Source organism: Barbus barbus (assembly GCF_936440315.1).
Source record: "Barbus barbus genome assembly, chromosome: 40".
Classification (NCBI taxonomy): domain Eukaryota; kingdom Metazoa; phylum Chordata; class Actinopteri; order Cypriniformes; family Cyprinidae; genus Barbus; species Barbus barbus.
This window is the reverse complement of record NC_136718.1, coordinates 14,273,701-14,291,289: the sequence shown is the minus strand read 5'-3', so window position 1 is coordinate 14,291,289 and position 17,589 is coordinate 14,273,701. Positions and strand designations below refer to the sequence as shown.

At 36.5% G+C, this 17,589-nt stretch overlaps 1 protein-coding gene across 8 annotated transcripts in view; it reads right to left on the bottom strand.

The window, feature by feature from the left end:
* The window catches only part of LOC306859145 (agrin-like), a 253,049-nt gene that overhangs the window by 43,746 nt on the left and 191,714 nt on the right, over nucleotides 1-17,589 (bottom strand). For 5 of the 8 annotated variants that reach the window (XM_079400015.1, XM_079400016.1, XM_079400022.1 and 2 more), the window contains 7 exons: nucleotides 10,176-10,321; nucleotides 9,936-10,041; nucleotides 7,230-7,346; nucleotides 5,585-5,749; nucleotides 4,780-4,923; nucleotides 3,024-3,148; nucleotides 2,824-2,929 (listed from right to left, as the gene is read on the bottom strand). In XM_079400015.1, the coding sequence (XP_079256141.1) occupies nucleotides 2,824-2,929; nucleotides 3,024-3,148; nucleotides 4,780-4,923; nucleotides 5,585-5,749; nucleotides 7,230-7,346; nucleotides 9,936-10,041; nucleotides 10,176-10,321 (909 nt within the window). The remainder of the gene's footprint in view (nucleotides 1-2,823; nucleotides 2,930-3,023; nucleotides 3,149-4,779; nucleotides 4,924-5,584; nucleotides 5,750-7,229; nucleotides 7,347-9,935; nucleotides 10,042-10,175; nucleotides 10,322-17,589) is intronic. The other 3 variants (XM_079400017.1, XM_079400019.1, XM_079400021.1) reach the window with 1 other exon arrangement.

The following is a 17,589-nucleotide window of genomic DNA, read 5'->3' as shown; positions in this document are numbered from 1 at the left end:
AGAATTGACTTCAGTTAACAAATATGAACGATATGGAGTTGAAATGGCTGCTGCCAAAATCTACAAATGCAGCTGATGATGATAACTTGGTATAATCTGAATGTTAGTATTGTATTATTTGTTATATATACAGTATATATAACACACACACACACACAAATGTATGTACTCAATTGTTTATTGGCTGATGCCTCATCAAAATGTCCAATTATTAATTTTCCTGGCTGATATATTCCCTAGTGAAAATTACATTTGAATTAAATTACATTTATTTTATGCTAAATATACTTTGTGCTTAATAAAAATACCCTGCAATTGTACTTCTGGTATACTAAACTGGTATAACTGGTGGAACAACTCATTTTGTACTTAATGCACTTTAATTGTGCGGAAGTAGGGCTGAAGTCCAACTAAAGATATGCTGAAGTATATGTGGTTGTACTAAAGTGGAACTATTGCAAGTATACTTCAGCTACACTTTAAATATCTTGCATTTAAAGAGCGATATTATTCAAAGATCATACAATCCTCATCAATAGTGACATTAAAACACATTTTAGGCTTAATATTAAAAATGTGCATTGTGCACAAGTAGTATTCCAGTAAAGTTTAATTCTCAAGCGATATGTCAGTAAATATATTAATAGATCTGAACTATACTTACTATGAAATAAATGTATTTTACTTTTTTACTAGGGTTTTGTCTCTACTGAAAATGTTGAATTGTTGAAAATGATGTTTTTTCACTAGTGAGAGTTTGAAAAGGAAAAGTGGGAATTTGAAAAAACAGTGGCTAAACAGAATTGTTTAACATTATCCAATAGCCTGAATGACCTCAGTGACATCAGAGGAAATGGAACAGCGTTTTATAGGAAAAACAAGTTCACATTTTGGTTAAAAATAACAAAGACGTTTTTTTCTTTAAAATAACACTAAGGAACTGTTCACAGTTACACCAGGAATGAGAAATTATTTTATGTTGAAGGCAAAGATTGAGCGATGTGCTGAACTTTTTAATATTCTGTTGGCAGAGAATCCATAAGGACCTGGTTATAGCTTTGAAAAACAACGCAACATAGAGTCATGTTAGATCAAGCTGCACTTATGTGGCATTAACAGGTCTGACAGAATGGCTGCATGGGCTGCTGCTGAAAATGTCTGGCACCTGCCATTGGCCCTGATCCAGGATTCGGCAGCTGGTGATGTCCACTACGTGCCATATCCATCTCAGAGCAGCTCTGACATGAGCTGGCATAGTGCTTCTTATATACAGCCGACATGAAAGTCTTAACCTTGGCCTTCTACCAGGTCCCTTTGCCCATGCATGTACACAGCGACCGATGAACGATTTAAGAGAGAAAGAGAGCAATGCCCAACTCTCTATACAGCCTGCTCTACCCAAAGCAGGCCACCCGACAGCATCAGCAGCCGGATTGCAGGTGCTTCCTTCAAACTGTGCAGTTAACTCTCCCTAATCCACACGGGGGTGATGCAAATCAAACAGCTCAAATGTCGCCCAGTTCCAGGGGATTCAAAGACTCCAGCCTGAAGCCAAGCAGCACGGCTCTATCTACAGGGGAGCATCTGTCAGGCAGCTTTCCTGTCCCCTTGAACACCCGCCACCCACATCAATACCCTCCCATACCCATCCCACACACAGTGACCCCATTCCTAAATATGGGCCATGCAGTTTACCCCAACAAACCTTGTAAAACTGCAAAAATGAATGTCCTTAATCAGTATTTTTCACTTGTTTTCCAGTTTAAGCACCTAAATATCCTTAATATAAAGCCATTTTGCTTTTTTCCCCAAGAGCATATTGTGGGAATTTTATTGTTGTTTTTATTGTATTATTTTTTTCATCTCCTCACACAATTTTGTTACAAACACATTTAAAATAAATGTAAAAATACATCATCTGACTAAATTTGATAAAAAAAATACAATAGAAATAAATAATTAAGAAACATTAAAATTCAAAAATCATTCAATGACATTTGTTAGAAATACAATCAAATTTAGAAAATACATTAAAAATAAATTTTCTGAAAAAGAATTGTTGAAATGGGCAAAATAATATAGTAAAAATGCAAAATGTATTCTCTGAAAACATTGTGGTATTTTTTTTATCTAAGATTATACTACACATTTTTATTTGTCAAATAGCCTATTTATCTTGGTTTATTCATGTTTATAATATTTTACTGGAAAAAGACAATAATAATGATTAAGCCTTTTTTCAGTTGAAATCATGAAGACTGAAGTAGAGGTTCATGAGCCAAGGACTTTCTTAATTGCGACCCTGGACCACAAAACCAGTCATAAAGGTCTTTTTTTATTATTATTAAGATTTATGCATCATCTGAAAGCTGAATAAATAAGCTTTCCATTGATGCATGGCTAGGATAGGACAATATTTGGCCAAGATTAATATTTGGCCACTATTTGAAAATCTGGAATCTGAGGATGCAAAAAAAAAAATCTAAATACTGAGAAAAACACCTTTAAAGTTGTCAAAATGAAGTCCTTAGCAATGCATATTACTAATCAAAAATTTGATATATTTATGGTAGGAAATTTTCAAAATATCTTCATGGAACATGATCTTTACTTAATATCATAATGATTTTTGGCATAAAAGAAAAATGGATAATTTTGACCCATACAATGTTTTGTTGGCTATTGCTACAAATTTACCCATGCTACTTATGACTGGTTTTGTGGTCCAGGGTCATAATTTATCATTCACATTTTCTTAGATGTCTGTATGCATTAGTGCAAAAAAAACAGATAGCAAATCTAATCTCAAGAGGCTAATCTCACCTTTGCACTGGCCTATATGCTCCACAGTGATCTCTTTATCTTGTCTGCATGCGATGGTCCTCAGCTGGCATTGGTCTGCATAGGTGACCCCATCAGAACCACATACCTGTCCACAAACATGTCCATGTCTATTATTAGAAAATAAATCTTCATCACTAAAGTAGGTGTAGAGTGTATTTCTGTGGCTCATACAAGCTCACCTTGATCTTGTTTTTCTCATCACAATCTGGCGACGGGCACTCACAGTGAGCCTGTCCGTTCACCTCCACACATGATGCCCCAAAGTGGCACTCAAGCTCATCACAGGACTTGGGTGCCTCAGGTCCTGTGGAACAGATTGGCCTCTTGTTAATTCATAACTGATGTTTGAACTTTTAAGGGTTCCTGAAAGCTAACACACATGGACAAACATGTGGGAAACTAGCATCACAAAACACAATATATGCTGGTCATTTCTTTGTGGGCTACTTGTTAATCCACTTCTGATACGAACCCTGCGACCTCCTCCACAGATATTCATCAGAAAGATGGACTTGCATCAGTAGCAGTGTTGGGACCTTGCCTGCCACAGAAGTCTACTCTTTACTCTGACATCAGAGCGCTGGGCTGCACTGCATGGCCTGCAGCATTGACTGACTTCCTCTTCTGCACTTTCATGTGACAGCTTTTATCTGGCAGGGACGCTGCATGAACACTTCTATGCTGGGACTGTTGAGTTCATTAAGCTCTTCACTTCCTGTCAATAGCTGATGGTGATTTCATTCTACTCACCATGCCAACACAGGGGGTGACATCAGGATATAATTTCACTGTTACCCCTGGTGTGCATTTGAAGATTCAGTTTTGAACTCCATTGATTTAATTACATTATAGCATATAGTTGAATGTAGAACAAATTAAAATATAGTTTTACAATCATTTGTTAATGATGTCAGAAAATACTTGATGCTACAATATTTAGTATAAAGTAGCTAATAATTTGGCATTTAATTAATATTTTAATGGGCTTTCTACTTTTAATGCATATAATAGCATACTGTAGTCTCAGCCTTTTAAGATAATTATAATAATTAATGATTCATCATTAAAATGAAAAATTATTCAAATAAAATAATTATTTTTAGCATAGATACTAAGTAAAATATCTTATTAGATACTAATGATATTTAAATAAGATAAAAAAACTGTTATTTTCACATAATGAAAATGGTAAATGATCATAAATGATTAGTGGTCGACCGATATTGGTTTTTTGACAGCCGATGCCGATCTCTTGGAAAACAGGGTGGCCGATGGCCGATATAAAGCTGATATAATTGTATTTCTTTTCATTAATATTTAAGAAATTTGAAATCATTAGAAAATGGATTAAAAATAATTTTATAAAATACTTATACTTTAGATGACAAAGTATTTTTCACAAATAAATAAATATTTAATTAAAATATAATTATTAAAAAGGAAGTAAACACTGTAACCAATAGAGCACTCAGTATCCTGGGAAGTTTGTGTGGGAATCATATTTTTTAAATAAAGCCAAGGTAACACTCATTTTACATACAGCACACAGTGAAAATGACATGAATATTACAGTGGGCAAATGCATAAAGCGCAGTATAATTTGAAATCACAAATGTAATGTTTAAAGCATTGTTTAAAGCATTGCAATGTATATTATAAAAGAAATGGGTTTGGATTTTGTTTTCCCTTCATAAAAAAAAACCCTCATTTAAAAACTGCATGTTGTGTTTACTTGTGTTATCTTTGATTAATATTAAAATTTGTTTGATGATCTGAAACATTAAAGTGTGACAAACATGCAATAAAATAAAAAATCAGGAAGGGGGCCAACACTTTTTCACACCACTGTAAGTCAAAGTCACAACCTAGCTGCATCAGAACTACAATCCTGGAGAGATCGTCTGAGTTTTGTGCTAATTAAAATCCCGCCGTTACCTTTGTCACAGCCGTTGGCTCCCATCTTGCTGCCGTCGGGGCACACGTTGCATTTCATGCCCTTAACTCCAGGCTTACATGAGCACAGCCCTGACATCTGCTCACAGTCGTCACGAACCGAACCCACTCCATCACAGTTACACGCTGATGAAGAGAGAGAGGGAGAGAAAGAGAGAAAGAGAGAAAGAGAGAGCGGGCTGTCAGCCTTATCTGCTTGAACAGTTTTGATTAGATTCCTTGTCTCTTTCTCTTCAATTTCACTCTGACAAAAACATCCACACATCCGCCAAATGCATGCAGGCAATCTGAAGCTGCTCCAATCTCTGACCCCACAGCTACAGCAATAGTGCTTGCTCTGTGTCAATGACCAAAGCTTGGTGGAGTTCAAAGCGGGGTCAAGAAGCCCTGGGGTGAGAGCGAACATGGCTACAGAATGTGCTAATGCTCCGAGGACCCCTGGGACAGAGCACAAACTGTTTCAATCACGCTTGTTTTTCTATCCTCGGCTTTGTAGCGGTGTACAAACACACAAATACGTGTGTCAGAGCTTTATTGGTCTGTAGGCAGAACTTATAGGTCAAGCCACGTTGCACTCTCGCACAGTTCCCATTACCCACGGTGGCTCGGAGGCTTAACTCGAAACGCTTGTTTTGACAGAAATCGCATTTGAGGCCGGAAGGATAGTGCACGTTAAATGAGTAGGTTGTCACTTCGGATTTCGGATTAGAAAGGAACATTTAACACATTTAACAGAAAATGCCCCGAAAGCAATTCACCAGGAAAGAGAGAAGAGAGGAACGCTTACGTGTGCAGCCACTCATGTTCTCTGTAACGATGCCTCGGAAGTTCCAGAATCCGGGCTCGCAGCGGTCGCACTTGAGTCCCCCGACGCCGGGTTTACAGGAGCACTGGCCGGTGGACGGGTCGCAGGTGCCTCCGTATGAGCCGTAATGATTACACTGACACACACCTAAGAAGAAACAGGCACAATCTATAAGTTGACAGCATGTGGGATGAGACAAGAAATTTTGAACTACACAATTGCAATCAGTCGGAACATATTTTACGTTTAATACAGTTAAGTGACATTTTGGACTGTTGTAGTGCTGTCAAACGATTAATCGTGATTAATCCAATCCAAAATAAAAGTTTTCGTTTACATAATATATGTATGTGTACTGTGTTTATTTATTATGTATATATAAATAAACACACATGCAGTATATATTTTGAAAATATTTACAATGTACATACATTTATATATTTATATTATATATAAATATATTTAATATATAAACATAAAATGTTTTTCTTAAGTATGCATGTGTTTGTATTTATATATACATAATAAATATACACAGTACCCACTCATATATTATGTAAACAAAAACTTTTATTTTGGATGCGATTAATCACGATTAATCGTTTGACAGCACTATTGTCAGGGTTGCAAACGACGCCAGCACATTGCCCATTTATCTATAATTGGCCATAATAAGAAAATAAGCATTTGGAATTGGACAGAATTTTAAATCTGGTTCATCCCAGCTTGAAAAAGTAAAAGTTCATCCACTCACATTTTGCATAATTAAACATAATTCATTTTTCAATATTTATTATTATGAATTGTAATGCTTATAGTTCAAGAGTTTTGTTTTAATTGGCATTGTGGAGATAAAAATTTGTATAACATGTCAAGATCAAGCAGAAGTGAAGTGAAGTGACATTCAGCCTCTGCCTGGATTAAATGAACGAATGCCCAGTACACACTTATTTCATTCAGCAAATATTGTAGAAATGTTGTCATCATGTCATCTCTATAACATTCCTTTTCCCCATGTCAGACCATTCCTACGTCCATGCTTTTATCATTTAATGTGTTTAAGACAGTGTTTAAGACCTCTACAAACACTAAACATTTAATAATATAATGAAGATTGTGAAAAAATTCATTGTAATAACTATTTTTTATTGTAATATATATTAAATGTCATTTATTCCTGTGATAACAAAGCTGAATTTTCAGCAGTCATTATTCCAGTCTTCAGTGTCACATGATCCTTAAGAAATCAATTAAATATGCTGATTTGCAGCTCAATAAATATTTCTTACAATTATCAATGTTGAAAACAGTTGTGTTGCAGTTTTCTGGAACCCTCCGATGCATTTTTTTTTTCAGAATTCTTCAAAAAATCTCAAAGGAACAGCATTCAAAAGAAAAAAGCTCAAAAGGACAGTATTTATTTGAAATAGAAATCTTTAGTTTAATCTTTACATTATAAAGGTCTTTACTGTCACTTTTAATCAATTTAATATGTCCTTGCTGAATAAAAAGATTCATTTCTTTAAAAAAAATGTGTTTGGCCTAGCTTATGTCTGATATTTAACATGACTCAATTAAACTGCCACTGAATAGTTGATAGATAAGGGTTCATGGCGGTTATACGTACTAGGACACCCAGCCAGTCCAACACCAAGGGCAACGGTTTTATTGTCTTGGCAACATCCATAAACAGTTTCGCTACAGTGCTGGGAGGCGACGAGCTCTGGAGGAGCTGATATGATAGCTAGAGAAAAGATACAGAGCAAACAGGGGTGGGTGGGGGAGAGAGAGAGAGAGAGACATATTGAGATCCACAGCGTTCTTAAGACAAATTAAACTAAACAATCCAAGCTGAAATGCAATTTAGTACAACACAATAAGAATCGTTTAAGGAGCAGAGGTGGGAGAGCCTGCATCTGGCTGCCAGATAACAATTCTATTTACAATTCCTGACACCAATTCAAAATCAGGAAAAAATGATGCTATTACCAGTCGTGAAAACAAACAATAGACCTCTCGTCAAATGTCTGGTGGGTGACATTTGACACATTCTCAGGGGCCTGTTCTCTCCATTTGTTCTCATCTCAGATAGTGCCGTTTACATCTACGCCGCAATGTCAAACAAAGATTTATGGACTCCGGGTTTATGGACGCAAATGCACAAGAGCGCAAATCAGGACGTGCTGATGTCAGTCCACTCTCGCTAGAACCTAATTATACTATTTTAGCGTTCCCGGCTCACATGTGGAGGAAGTTTGTTGCGGTGTTTAACTATAGCGTTGTGCCGGAGGCAGATGGAAGGTGCCTATTTGTCTTATCTGTGCTGTCATTTTTTCCCCAGTCTTTCCACACTTGTTCTGTTCGAGCGCTTCTTCTCTAGGCCATTGAACTGAATGGCTGCGAGGCGGCAGGTTTGTGGTTTCAAGTTCGGAGCTAGAAGGACTAGGCTGTCGTAAATCAGGGGGCCGTCGGCGTGAGCATACACGTCCTGGGGTATTATAGTGATGTGTCACTGTGCCTTTCACAGCATTTTGTGGCTCCAGAGATGGGTTTTGTCCACACCTCATTAAACTTCTCTCTGCACTGAGTCCATTATGACAAAGGTGCTTTTAATTTGATCCTTTCTTCTCATATCACTGCAGTTCTTCACCATCCTCTTTCTACACTCGTTTGTTCTACAACACAATCTTTCTGACACCAACAAGGTGCTGCTAAAAGCGAGGCTGATCATCTTAGATGTTTATTTTTATTGAAATATATCATAGATTATTGGTGATGGTAATGGTATAGATGAAGTGAAGATTTCTTTACAGAAAATGGAATGTTTGTTTCTCTGTACTAAATTGAAATCACCACACCAAGACAAACGAGGAACGTCTGAATATTAGGGCTGTATGATATATTGAATATATATCATATGTTTTCATGCTTTTGATGCTCAGAATTGAAAAAAATCTGTAAATCTTCAATTATCTAAACTACTCAATGCTTTGTTACAGTTAACTAAAACTAAAACTATTAAAAAAACATTTTTGTTAATTGGAAAAAAGCTTATTAGATGAAAAATTATTAGATGGAGTGTCAAAAAAAATTGTACACTTAAAAAAAGTTGAAGTAATAAATGACTAAAACTAAAACTCAAATAAAAATATTAAGATAGATAAATAAAAATAGGTAAGATAAAGATAAGAAAAAATGACAAAAGCACATTAGAATGACTAAAAGTGGAACAAGATTTACTAAAAAACTACAATTAAAAGGAAAACTGAAAATATAAAAATAAAAGCTAATTCAAAATATTGCTAAATACTACGGTAGTACATACATAATATTAAAGTCTAGTTGTTTTGAGTCTTAAATCAAAACGGTAAACATTATGAAATTAAAATTATTATATATCAAATTACATATATTAAATATCTGTATCTAAATAAATGACTAGATTTGACTTGTTTGTACATTAAACATTTTTAATTTAATCAGGCACAAAGGTTCTTTTTTGGTAGAAATGCTGGTTATTCTAACTTTAAAAAAAATTAAGTACATAAATATTGAAAACAGCAAAAGTATAAATATTATAAATATCAATTTAGTAGCTTTTTTGCCTAGCGCAGCTCAGTATCTCCTCTGAGCATCACAATCAGCCAACAAATTGCAAGAGGCAGCTTACAGCATCCTCTGATCTTCACTGCAAGGAGACTCAGTGCAAGGTTGTCTAGAGGTCACCAAGACCTAATTTCCAATTAGCAAAAAGCAGCAAGGTGCTTTGGAGGCCCGTCAGCTCTCAAAGGCACGGGTCAGAGACTGGGGGAGGAGAGACAGCAGTGTGCATATCAAATGCAGGGCCCGATGAGATTTCCATTGATCTGAGCTGAGCCAATGGGAAGCAGATGCCAAAAGCTCCTCATACCGGTTGAAAGTTCTCCAAAAGGATTTATTTTCCACGGCCACTGAAGGAGCATGACTGATCTGGCTAGAGGGCCTGTGAGGCTCTGAAGCAGAAAACTCAGAGTTCGAGAAAACCATAGATAAAGGGGTGCAGCGAGAGAGCGAGGGAGAGAGAGAGAGAGAGAGAGAGAGAGAGAGAGAAAAGAGCGCGCATGTGCGCGCGCAAGTGGAGTCAAGCTAGGCTTGAAGCCTGAGGGAATCTCACACTGCTCTGATCACAGAGCCACGCTCTTCCTCTCTCTGTGGTAGATGCTCAGGTCTGGACTACACACTGCATTCTGCTGCAGTGACTCCAACAACCATCCTGTCAGAGCTCCTGGAGTGTTATTCTTCAGATGACTGAGGAAAACATAAATATTAGAGGAAAGAAAAGGTGCTCTCTTACTTGGGCAGGGACCTTGGCTCTGGAGCAGCAAGTCCATTTGCTTCTCGCACCTGGCCTTCTTCAGCTCACACTCGCTGGTGTACGTGTTCCCATCAGAGCCGCACACCTGCAAATGTTCACGGAGAGGTTAACCTGGCGCGATTAATGAATTCAACAAGATTTAGCACACGTTTTAACAAGTCAAACGCTTTTGTGGCACTCTCTTCGATTGGAAATGGCGAGGCGTGTGAATGGACATACTGGGCTGCGCGGCACTGTCTGACAGGTGAAGTCACACACGCAGCGGTCATCCTCCGTGTCGTCATCCCATGATCCGCCGTATCGTCGACAACGATCCTGCTCGCAGGTTTCAGATCCTGAACCTGAGCCTCCTGAACCACAGTCTGCTGGAACACGCACAAATACCCTTGTTTACTTCATACCCTTTATTGATTTGAACTGTCCATAAAGTAAATCAATCATTATACAAATTCTAACTCAAACACTTTTAAGTATGAAATGAGATTATTTAGTCTATTTAAGGGGGGCTGAGGCATAACTATGTCAACATTTTCATTTTTTATTGTCTCCATTAGTTTGTTAAAAAAATCCTCTGATAAATACATTTTTAAAATAAAACTCAATTGTTACACTATAAATGCCAGACATTCTAACCCAAAACCCTTAAGTGTCTGGCATTTTTAAATACAAAATAACATTATATAGTCCATTTATGGGTGGTTGATGCATAACATTTTTCTCTACATTACAATTGTAGTTTTTTAAAAGTTTTTCACCATTTTAAACATTTTTTGTCTTCACTGATATTAATAAATTTTTAAAAAGACAAATATTCCATCCATCTCTTAATTGACATAAATTAATAAACAACATACAAAATCCATATTAAATAACCAAACCATGTCTAAATAAATGCAAAAATCAATAAAACAAAATGAATACTAAATATTACAATTGTATTATTATAACATATAGTATGAAAAAAAGATATTCATTTGGAGACATTAAAGAAAACACTCTAACACTTTAATTTAGTTTAACTGACTTAAAATTAAATAAAACACTAAACTAAAATCAATTGTTTAATGCTAATCAAAACAAAATATTGCATTTCTTTTCAGATTTGCTAAACATTACATTTAAAGGTGTTTTTAAATTATTACTCTTTTTAAAAATTAACTTTGATGACCATTAGATAATAGCAAAGGTAATCTAAATGTAAAAATGATGAGGTACCGACACACTGTCTTACAAACACCCATTCACAGTTGTTTTCCTCATAAGAAACACAAGGCAGGTCCCCAAATGTAGCTTTGTCCACACAAAGAGCAATAACCCATGCACAACCTCAATTTACACCGTATAAAAGAACAAATAAAATCACTAACACTGATTGCAGAGAGATAAACAAGCAATCTCACACGAGACCTGCGATCTGAGTGTAACAGCGGGTAAGTACTTTAGAAGTCACAAAGAGCAAAGACAAATAAGACACGCAGACACTGGGGACCTCATGCAAACACATATTTGCATATCAGTATGCCGCACATTGTCTTCTAATAAAATAAAAATATTCCCAGGTACTCAAGCATCTTATTTTAACTTTTGCTGCCAAGAATTAATGGGCAGTGCTTGGCAAAGTATTCAGACATTCAGTGCATATGGAGCAGAGAACATTGAGATTTTCTTCACGTTGGGGTGAAGATTGAAGCAAAGGCACTGCTGGAAGAACAAGATAATGACCAACTACGGAAATACCCAGCAACTAATGAAATAAATTAAACAAGACACCAGAGTGCCACCAGCAAAGTCTCTCTCACATTTCGATTAGAAGTGAAATAACTGACAATCTGTAATCTAACACAGGAAATCATTGTAAACAGGTGTTTCACGACCATCTTGTGTGACGTCAGTAATCACTCTACATTTTGTCGGGTGCAGTTAGTCTTGGTGCGAGTTCAGGGTTAGTTTCTCTGTGGGAAAAATCTCGATTCTCTCCAGGATTATGGGTGAGGAAATCGTGAGCGTTTTTCTTCAGATGAGTCGCCTCATTAAACACACTCTTATCTAGCCTATTTAATTAGAATTAAAGTTCATTAGTCAACAAAGCTGACTTGCTGGAGATATAAAGCACCACTCTCCGTAACAAAGCATTACCGTTTGTTATTTTTAATGAAAGTTGCCGAGCAGCTCTAATAAAAAGAGTGTAAAACTTGCTGCAGTTCATAACTGCGAGTTTGCCTTAATTAAGGAAAAAATGTGTATTTGCTGAGAAAAATGTCTATATCTATAACTATGCTTATATGTATATATATACATATATACACACACACACACATGTTGGTTTTTGTGTTTTATGGGGACTCTCCATAGGCGTAATGGTTTTTATACTGAACAAACTGTGTGTGCTATTGCCCTACACCAACCCTACACCTAAACTTAGCCCTCACAGGAGACTTTGTGCATTTTTAGATTTTCATTTAGTACTGTATGTTTTTTAAGCCTTTTGAATTACGGGGACATATAGGCAGTGTCCTCATAAACCACCTTCATATTATAATACCTCTGTCATACCCATGTCATTATACAAATTTGTGTCCTCATAAACCACATAAACATGCACACACACACACACACACACACACACACACACATATATAGATGCTTTCTGAAGGATCATGTGACTGAAGACTGAAGTTGAAAGTTGAAGTCTATTGAAAATTCAGCTTACCATCTCATAAAGAAATAACATTTAAAAAATATTCAAATAATCAATATTTATTTCAACCTGTAATAATATTTTGCAATTTTGAGGTAACTTCACAACTTTGTATTATTTTCTTTTAGGGTCTTATCTCTGCAGATAGTCATATATGCAATTAATTGCGATTAATCAGCCAGTTTATCATTAGCATCAGGGAAACACAAAATCCGCATGTCGATCGATTTGATTAATGAGGAAAAACCAAATGCCTGTGGATGCTCTTTCCCATGTCTCCACTGCAAGTTAAACGCGTTCTTTTCTTCACATGCAAAGCTGGGTAGGGCAACCTCGTGCACACTGATGGGAAAATCGATTGCGTATAGGTGGAAATGCCACTTAGCATAAAAAATCTCCTTAAACAGCTTATGAAGCTGGTCAGAGTAAAGGCTAGGGGTTGGCCAGCACTGATACGTCTTATCAAAAATCCACACTGACAGCCTTGCAGGGTCGATACTCGTGGAGGCCATTCAATTCGTTAGCCCCAGCCTGGAAACAATGAAAGCACTCAATCCTGAAGCCCTGGCCACAGTGATACAGAGAGCAAATGCACTCACTGTGTAGACATCAGGTTTCTGCTTCAGAGCATTAGCGATCCGACGCTGTGATGAAGAGATTTGGTATTTTGCTTAATGTGAGCTGAGCTGAATTTACGCCTTAGGGCAGAGTCTTGTTAAGATCAGCCAAGAGACTCCAAGGGGAAAGAATGTAGCATTTGACTATGATTATTACAACCTTTCTCTTTTTTTCACACCATTTGCCTATTATTAAGGCACAGCAAACAGAGAAAACAGTTACAAACTGTCTGAAGCACAAAGTGCTTCATGCTGCACATACTTTCACAACAAATACATTTAATAATAATAACAACAATATACTAATATATATATATATATATATATATATATATAAATAAACATGTTTTTGAAATGTTTTAACTGACTGATCTATGATAATCTTATATGAAAAATCTTGAGCCACATTATAAATATCTTTACTGTCATTATTGATCAATTTAATGCACTCCTGATGAATAAAAGAATAAAAGAATATTCATTTCATTAAAATTTCTATTTATCAAAGAAACTTGAAAACAATATGTCAAAGTTTCTGCAAAAATATTAAGCAGCATAACTGTTTTTAATGTATATAATAATAAGAAATGTTTCTTGAGCACCAAATCAGCATATTAGAACAATTTCTGAGGGATCACATAGTTTGCATAATTGTTATGTTGCTTCATAAAAGCCTATATTGATAATAAAAGATTGTTGATAAATTTATAGTGCACTTTCAAGTGTTTTCTGCTGTCAAGCACACTTTTCACAGTAAAGATCAGCACTAAAAAAAAAACTCATCTTGCAGCAGAGCTTCTTCTACACAGCACTGTGCTGCATATACACTCAGTGTAAATACTATAAACTGTAATTTAAGCATATAAATAAATGTGCTGCTTGCGTTTGCGTATGAAACAGACCTGATACCACAAGCAATTCCAAAGCCACAAAGCAGATTTGCACTGCAAAGACCCATTACAGATTCAACACACGCTCTCATCCCCTCATCAGCGATACAGTAAATAATACGCTTAAATGAAGGTTTCTAAACTCTGACTCTGATAAACCTGACCACTGAGCTGCAGCAGCAATCATTTCCATATACGAGGCTCTCTGGGCCACCTAAGCCAAATTGTGCAAGCTAAGCACAAGATGAAAGCGTTTACGTTCACGGTTCTGTTGTGCGTTAGCAGAAAAAAAAAACGTAAAAAGGTGAATAAATAAACCTGGTGGAGTGAGTGGATACGGGTGGGGGGGGGAGGTGCTAATTAGTTTCGGTCCTTTGATGTCACCACCACTCGCGCTGCATGCGAACCTTTCAATTAGCGAACACCAAGATGTACACATCAGCTGTCCTCAAAGCCCTTTTCCGTCTCTTTAACTCAATCATGTACTTACGGAGTCCATTTAGCCATGCGGTTTCCATTAAGACGGAGAGCTGAAGGAATAAAGAGCGAGCTAGAGTGAAAGTAAAGTGGGTAAACAGACAGAATAACTCCAGTAGAAAAAAACAGATGGTACCATCAAGAGGTGAAAGGTTTTTCTGGCCGATGAGGAGATAGATGACAGGGAGAGGAGAGAGATATGGGAAGAACGGGGAGAAAAAAAAGTCAAGCGGGAGCACGGCAAGGACAGTGACCTTCAGACTTAACTGCTAGTTTGTTGCAGGTGGCTGGGATGCCTTACTGTGAATGCATAACTCCCATGAAAACACACACACACACACACACACACACACACACACACACACACAGACCTTCTAAATGTCACACTTCACTTTGGCACGCACACACAAACACACACCTTGTCTACCTCTCTCTTCCTCACTCTCTTTTTCATTTCTCCCCTCAAGAGTCAACATTCACATTCATCACAAGTTGTTGACCTCTGTATCTCAAACTATGGGTATACATCTACACACACACACACACACACACACACACACATACACAACCTTTGGCCCTCAATATCGGCTGGATGGTTAGTTGTAGGATTGGGCAATAACTAAAATATTCACAATATACTGTACATGCAATGACTTTACTGGGGATAAAATTAAGGAAAATTGTGAATATCGTGACTTTTTTGGGATATTTGATTTGACAAAAGGCATCACATGACTTTTAATGACTCTGAGAACATTAAAAACATAATTTACTCCAAAAAACTAAATTTTCACCCTTGTTTACTTATTCTCATGTTGACCCAAAACTGTATGACTTTCTTTTTTCCCCCTGCAGAACACAAAAAAGGATACATTGATTAATATCGCCATGTTTTTTGTCCACCCAATAAAAGTCAGTGATGTCTAATGTTGTTTTGGATGCCATTTACATTCATTATGTGGGCATTTCTAAAATATTCTTCCTCAAAATATTGTCTTTCATGCTCTACAGAGGAAAGAAAGACACATTTTTTAAAGATTAAATTTTGACAGAATTTTCATTGTTGGGTAAACTGTTCCTTACAGAGTATCTTCAGATTTGAACTTCAGTAGAAAACTGGCAATAGAATGGGAAAGTATGATTCATTTCATTTCAATCTGTTCAAACTGATTCAATTCAAAACTGATTCAACAATTCATCAGTGCTCAGAAACTTTTTGTTTTATTTTAAATAAAATAATAGATAAATTATTATTAATACTAAGTATTGTTATAGTGGGGAGCATTAATAACAATATGAAATATTTGTTTTTTTTGTGTTAATTTTTATGAAGAATACTGTGGAAAATATGCCTACATAATATTAATTAGATATTCACATATATTACTTATGTCACATAAGTTATGTGTAGATACATGTACTAGATGTTTACTGTGTTATAGAATTATTTAAAAATAATAAGAATAATTCAGTTGGCTACAATAGCTTGTTTTCTTTTCTAAATGAACAAAACATTTAACAAAAATACAAAACACACACACTTTATATCAAGATATTTATAGACAAAAAAAGTAAAAATTTTTAAGCAATAAATCCCAGCCCTAGTTGGTTGCTTTCTGTAATGGTGCCAACATTAGGAGCAATAGGGCATCCTGACAGCCTGCAGAAGTTCTTTATGAGAAGATACTTGTGTGTAACGGATGACTTCACACTCTCTCCTGTTTGCCCTCTCCTAAACTCTCTTCCTGTGGGTGATCCGGAGCGTGTACTGCTGCTTCATATGCTATTATGTTGCTATTTCCAATGCATAATCCTATTTAGTAAACGTATATTCAATTAAAAGCGGGCCTCGGCCCCAAGGTGATGCTTGGTTCTCTCATATCGCTTTGTCTGTGTCTACAATGAGGCTGACTTCAGACTAGCAGAGTGTGAAATTAAACAGGTGATAAATTCACCGCTACGGCCAGACGCAGGGAACACTGTCATTTTTCATTACCTCCAAATAAAAGAGCCACAGAACACTGCCATTTCTTTCTTATGACTAATGAACATGCGTATTGAAGCCAGGTCTAAACAAATGAATAAACCATCTCTGTGTAAATAAACAGCCCCTTTGGCCACTCTGAGAAAATGTTTTACTTTGACATTGATATTTTGTGCCCACAACCACAAAATCATACCAGGCATCACACAAATGGAGTGCGGTGTTTGAAAGCTAAATGTAAGATAGACAAAAGAGCTCAGTTTTCGTCAACTTAAAACCCCGTTCACAATTCTTCTAAAGACCTGCCGGCTGATGTGTTTTAGCTGCTGCGGTGTTGCATCACTAGTCTAGAGAATAAATTGACAAAGCAGGTGTCACTGGCCTCTGGGCAGGGTCTATTGACCGGACCCAGATCCTGCAGCCTTTAATAGCAACTCCTCTACAGCTTATAGAGCTGGAAAGAAAGGTCTGATGAGACTTAGAGAAAAATGTGTTTCTTTTTTTTTTTTTTACTGCCAAACAGCCTGCTGGGAATGACTTAAGTGAGATATTACATCAGGACTATACAGAGATGTGGTAGGGTACATTATAGTTTATTACAATCCGAATTCTGGAAATGTTGGGACGTTTTTTAAATTTGAATAAAATGAAGACTTTCAAATCACACGAGCCAATATTTTATTCACAATAGAACATAGAGAGCATAACAAATGTTTCAAATATAAAAATGTACACTTTTATCCACTAAATGAGCTCATTTCAAATTTGATGCCTGCTACAGGTCTCAAAAAAGTTGGCACGGGGGCAACAAACGCAAGACAAGACATTTTGAAAAGATTCAGCCGGGAGAACATCTAGCAACTAATTAAGTTAACTGATATCAAGTCTGTAACATGATTAGGTATAAAAGGGATGTATTAGAGAGGCAGAGTCTCTCAGAAAGAAAGATGGGCAGAGGCTCTCCAGT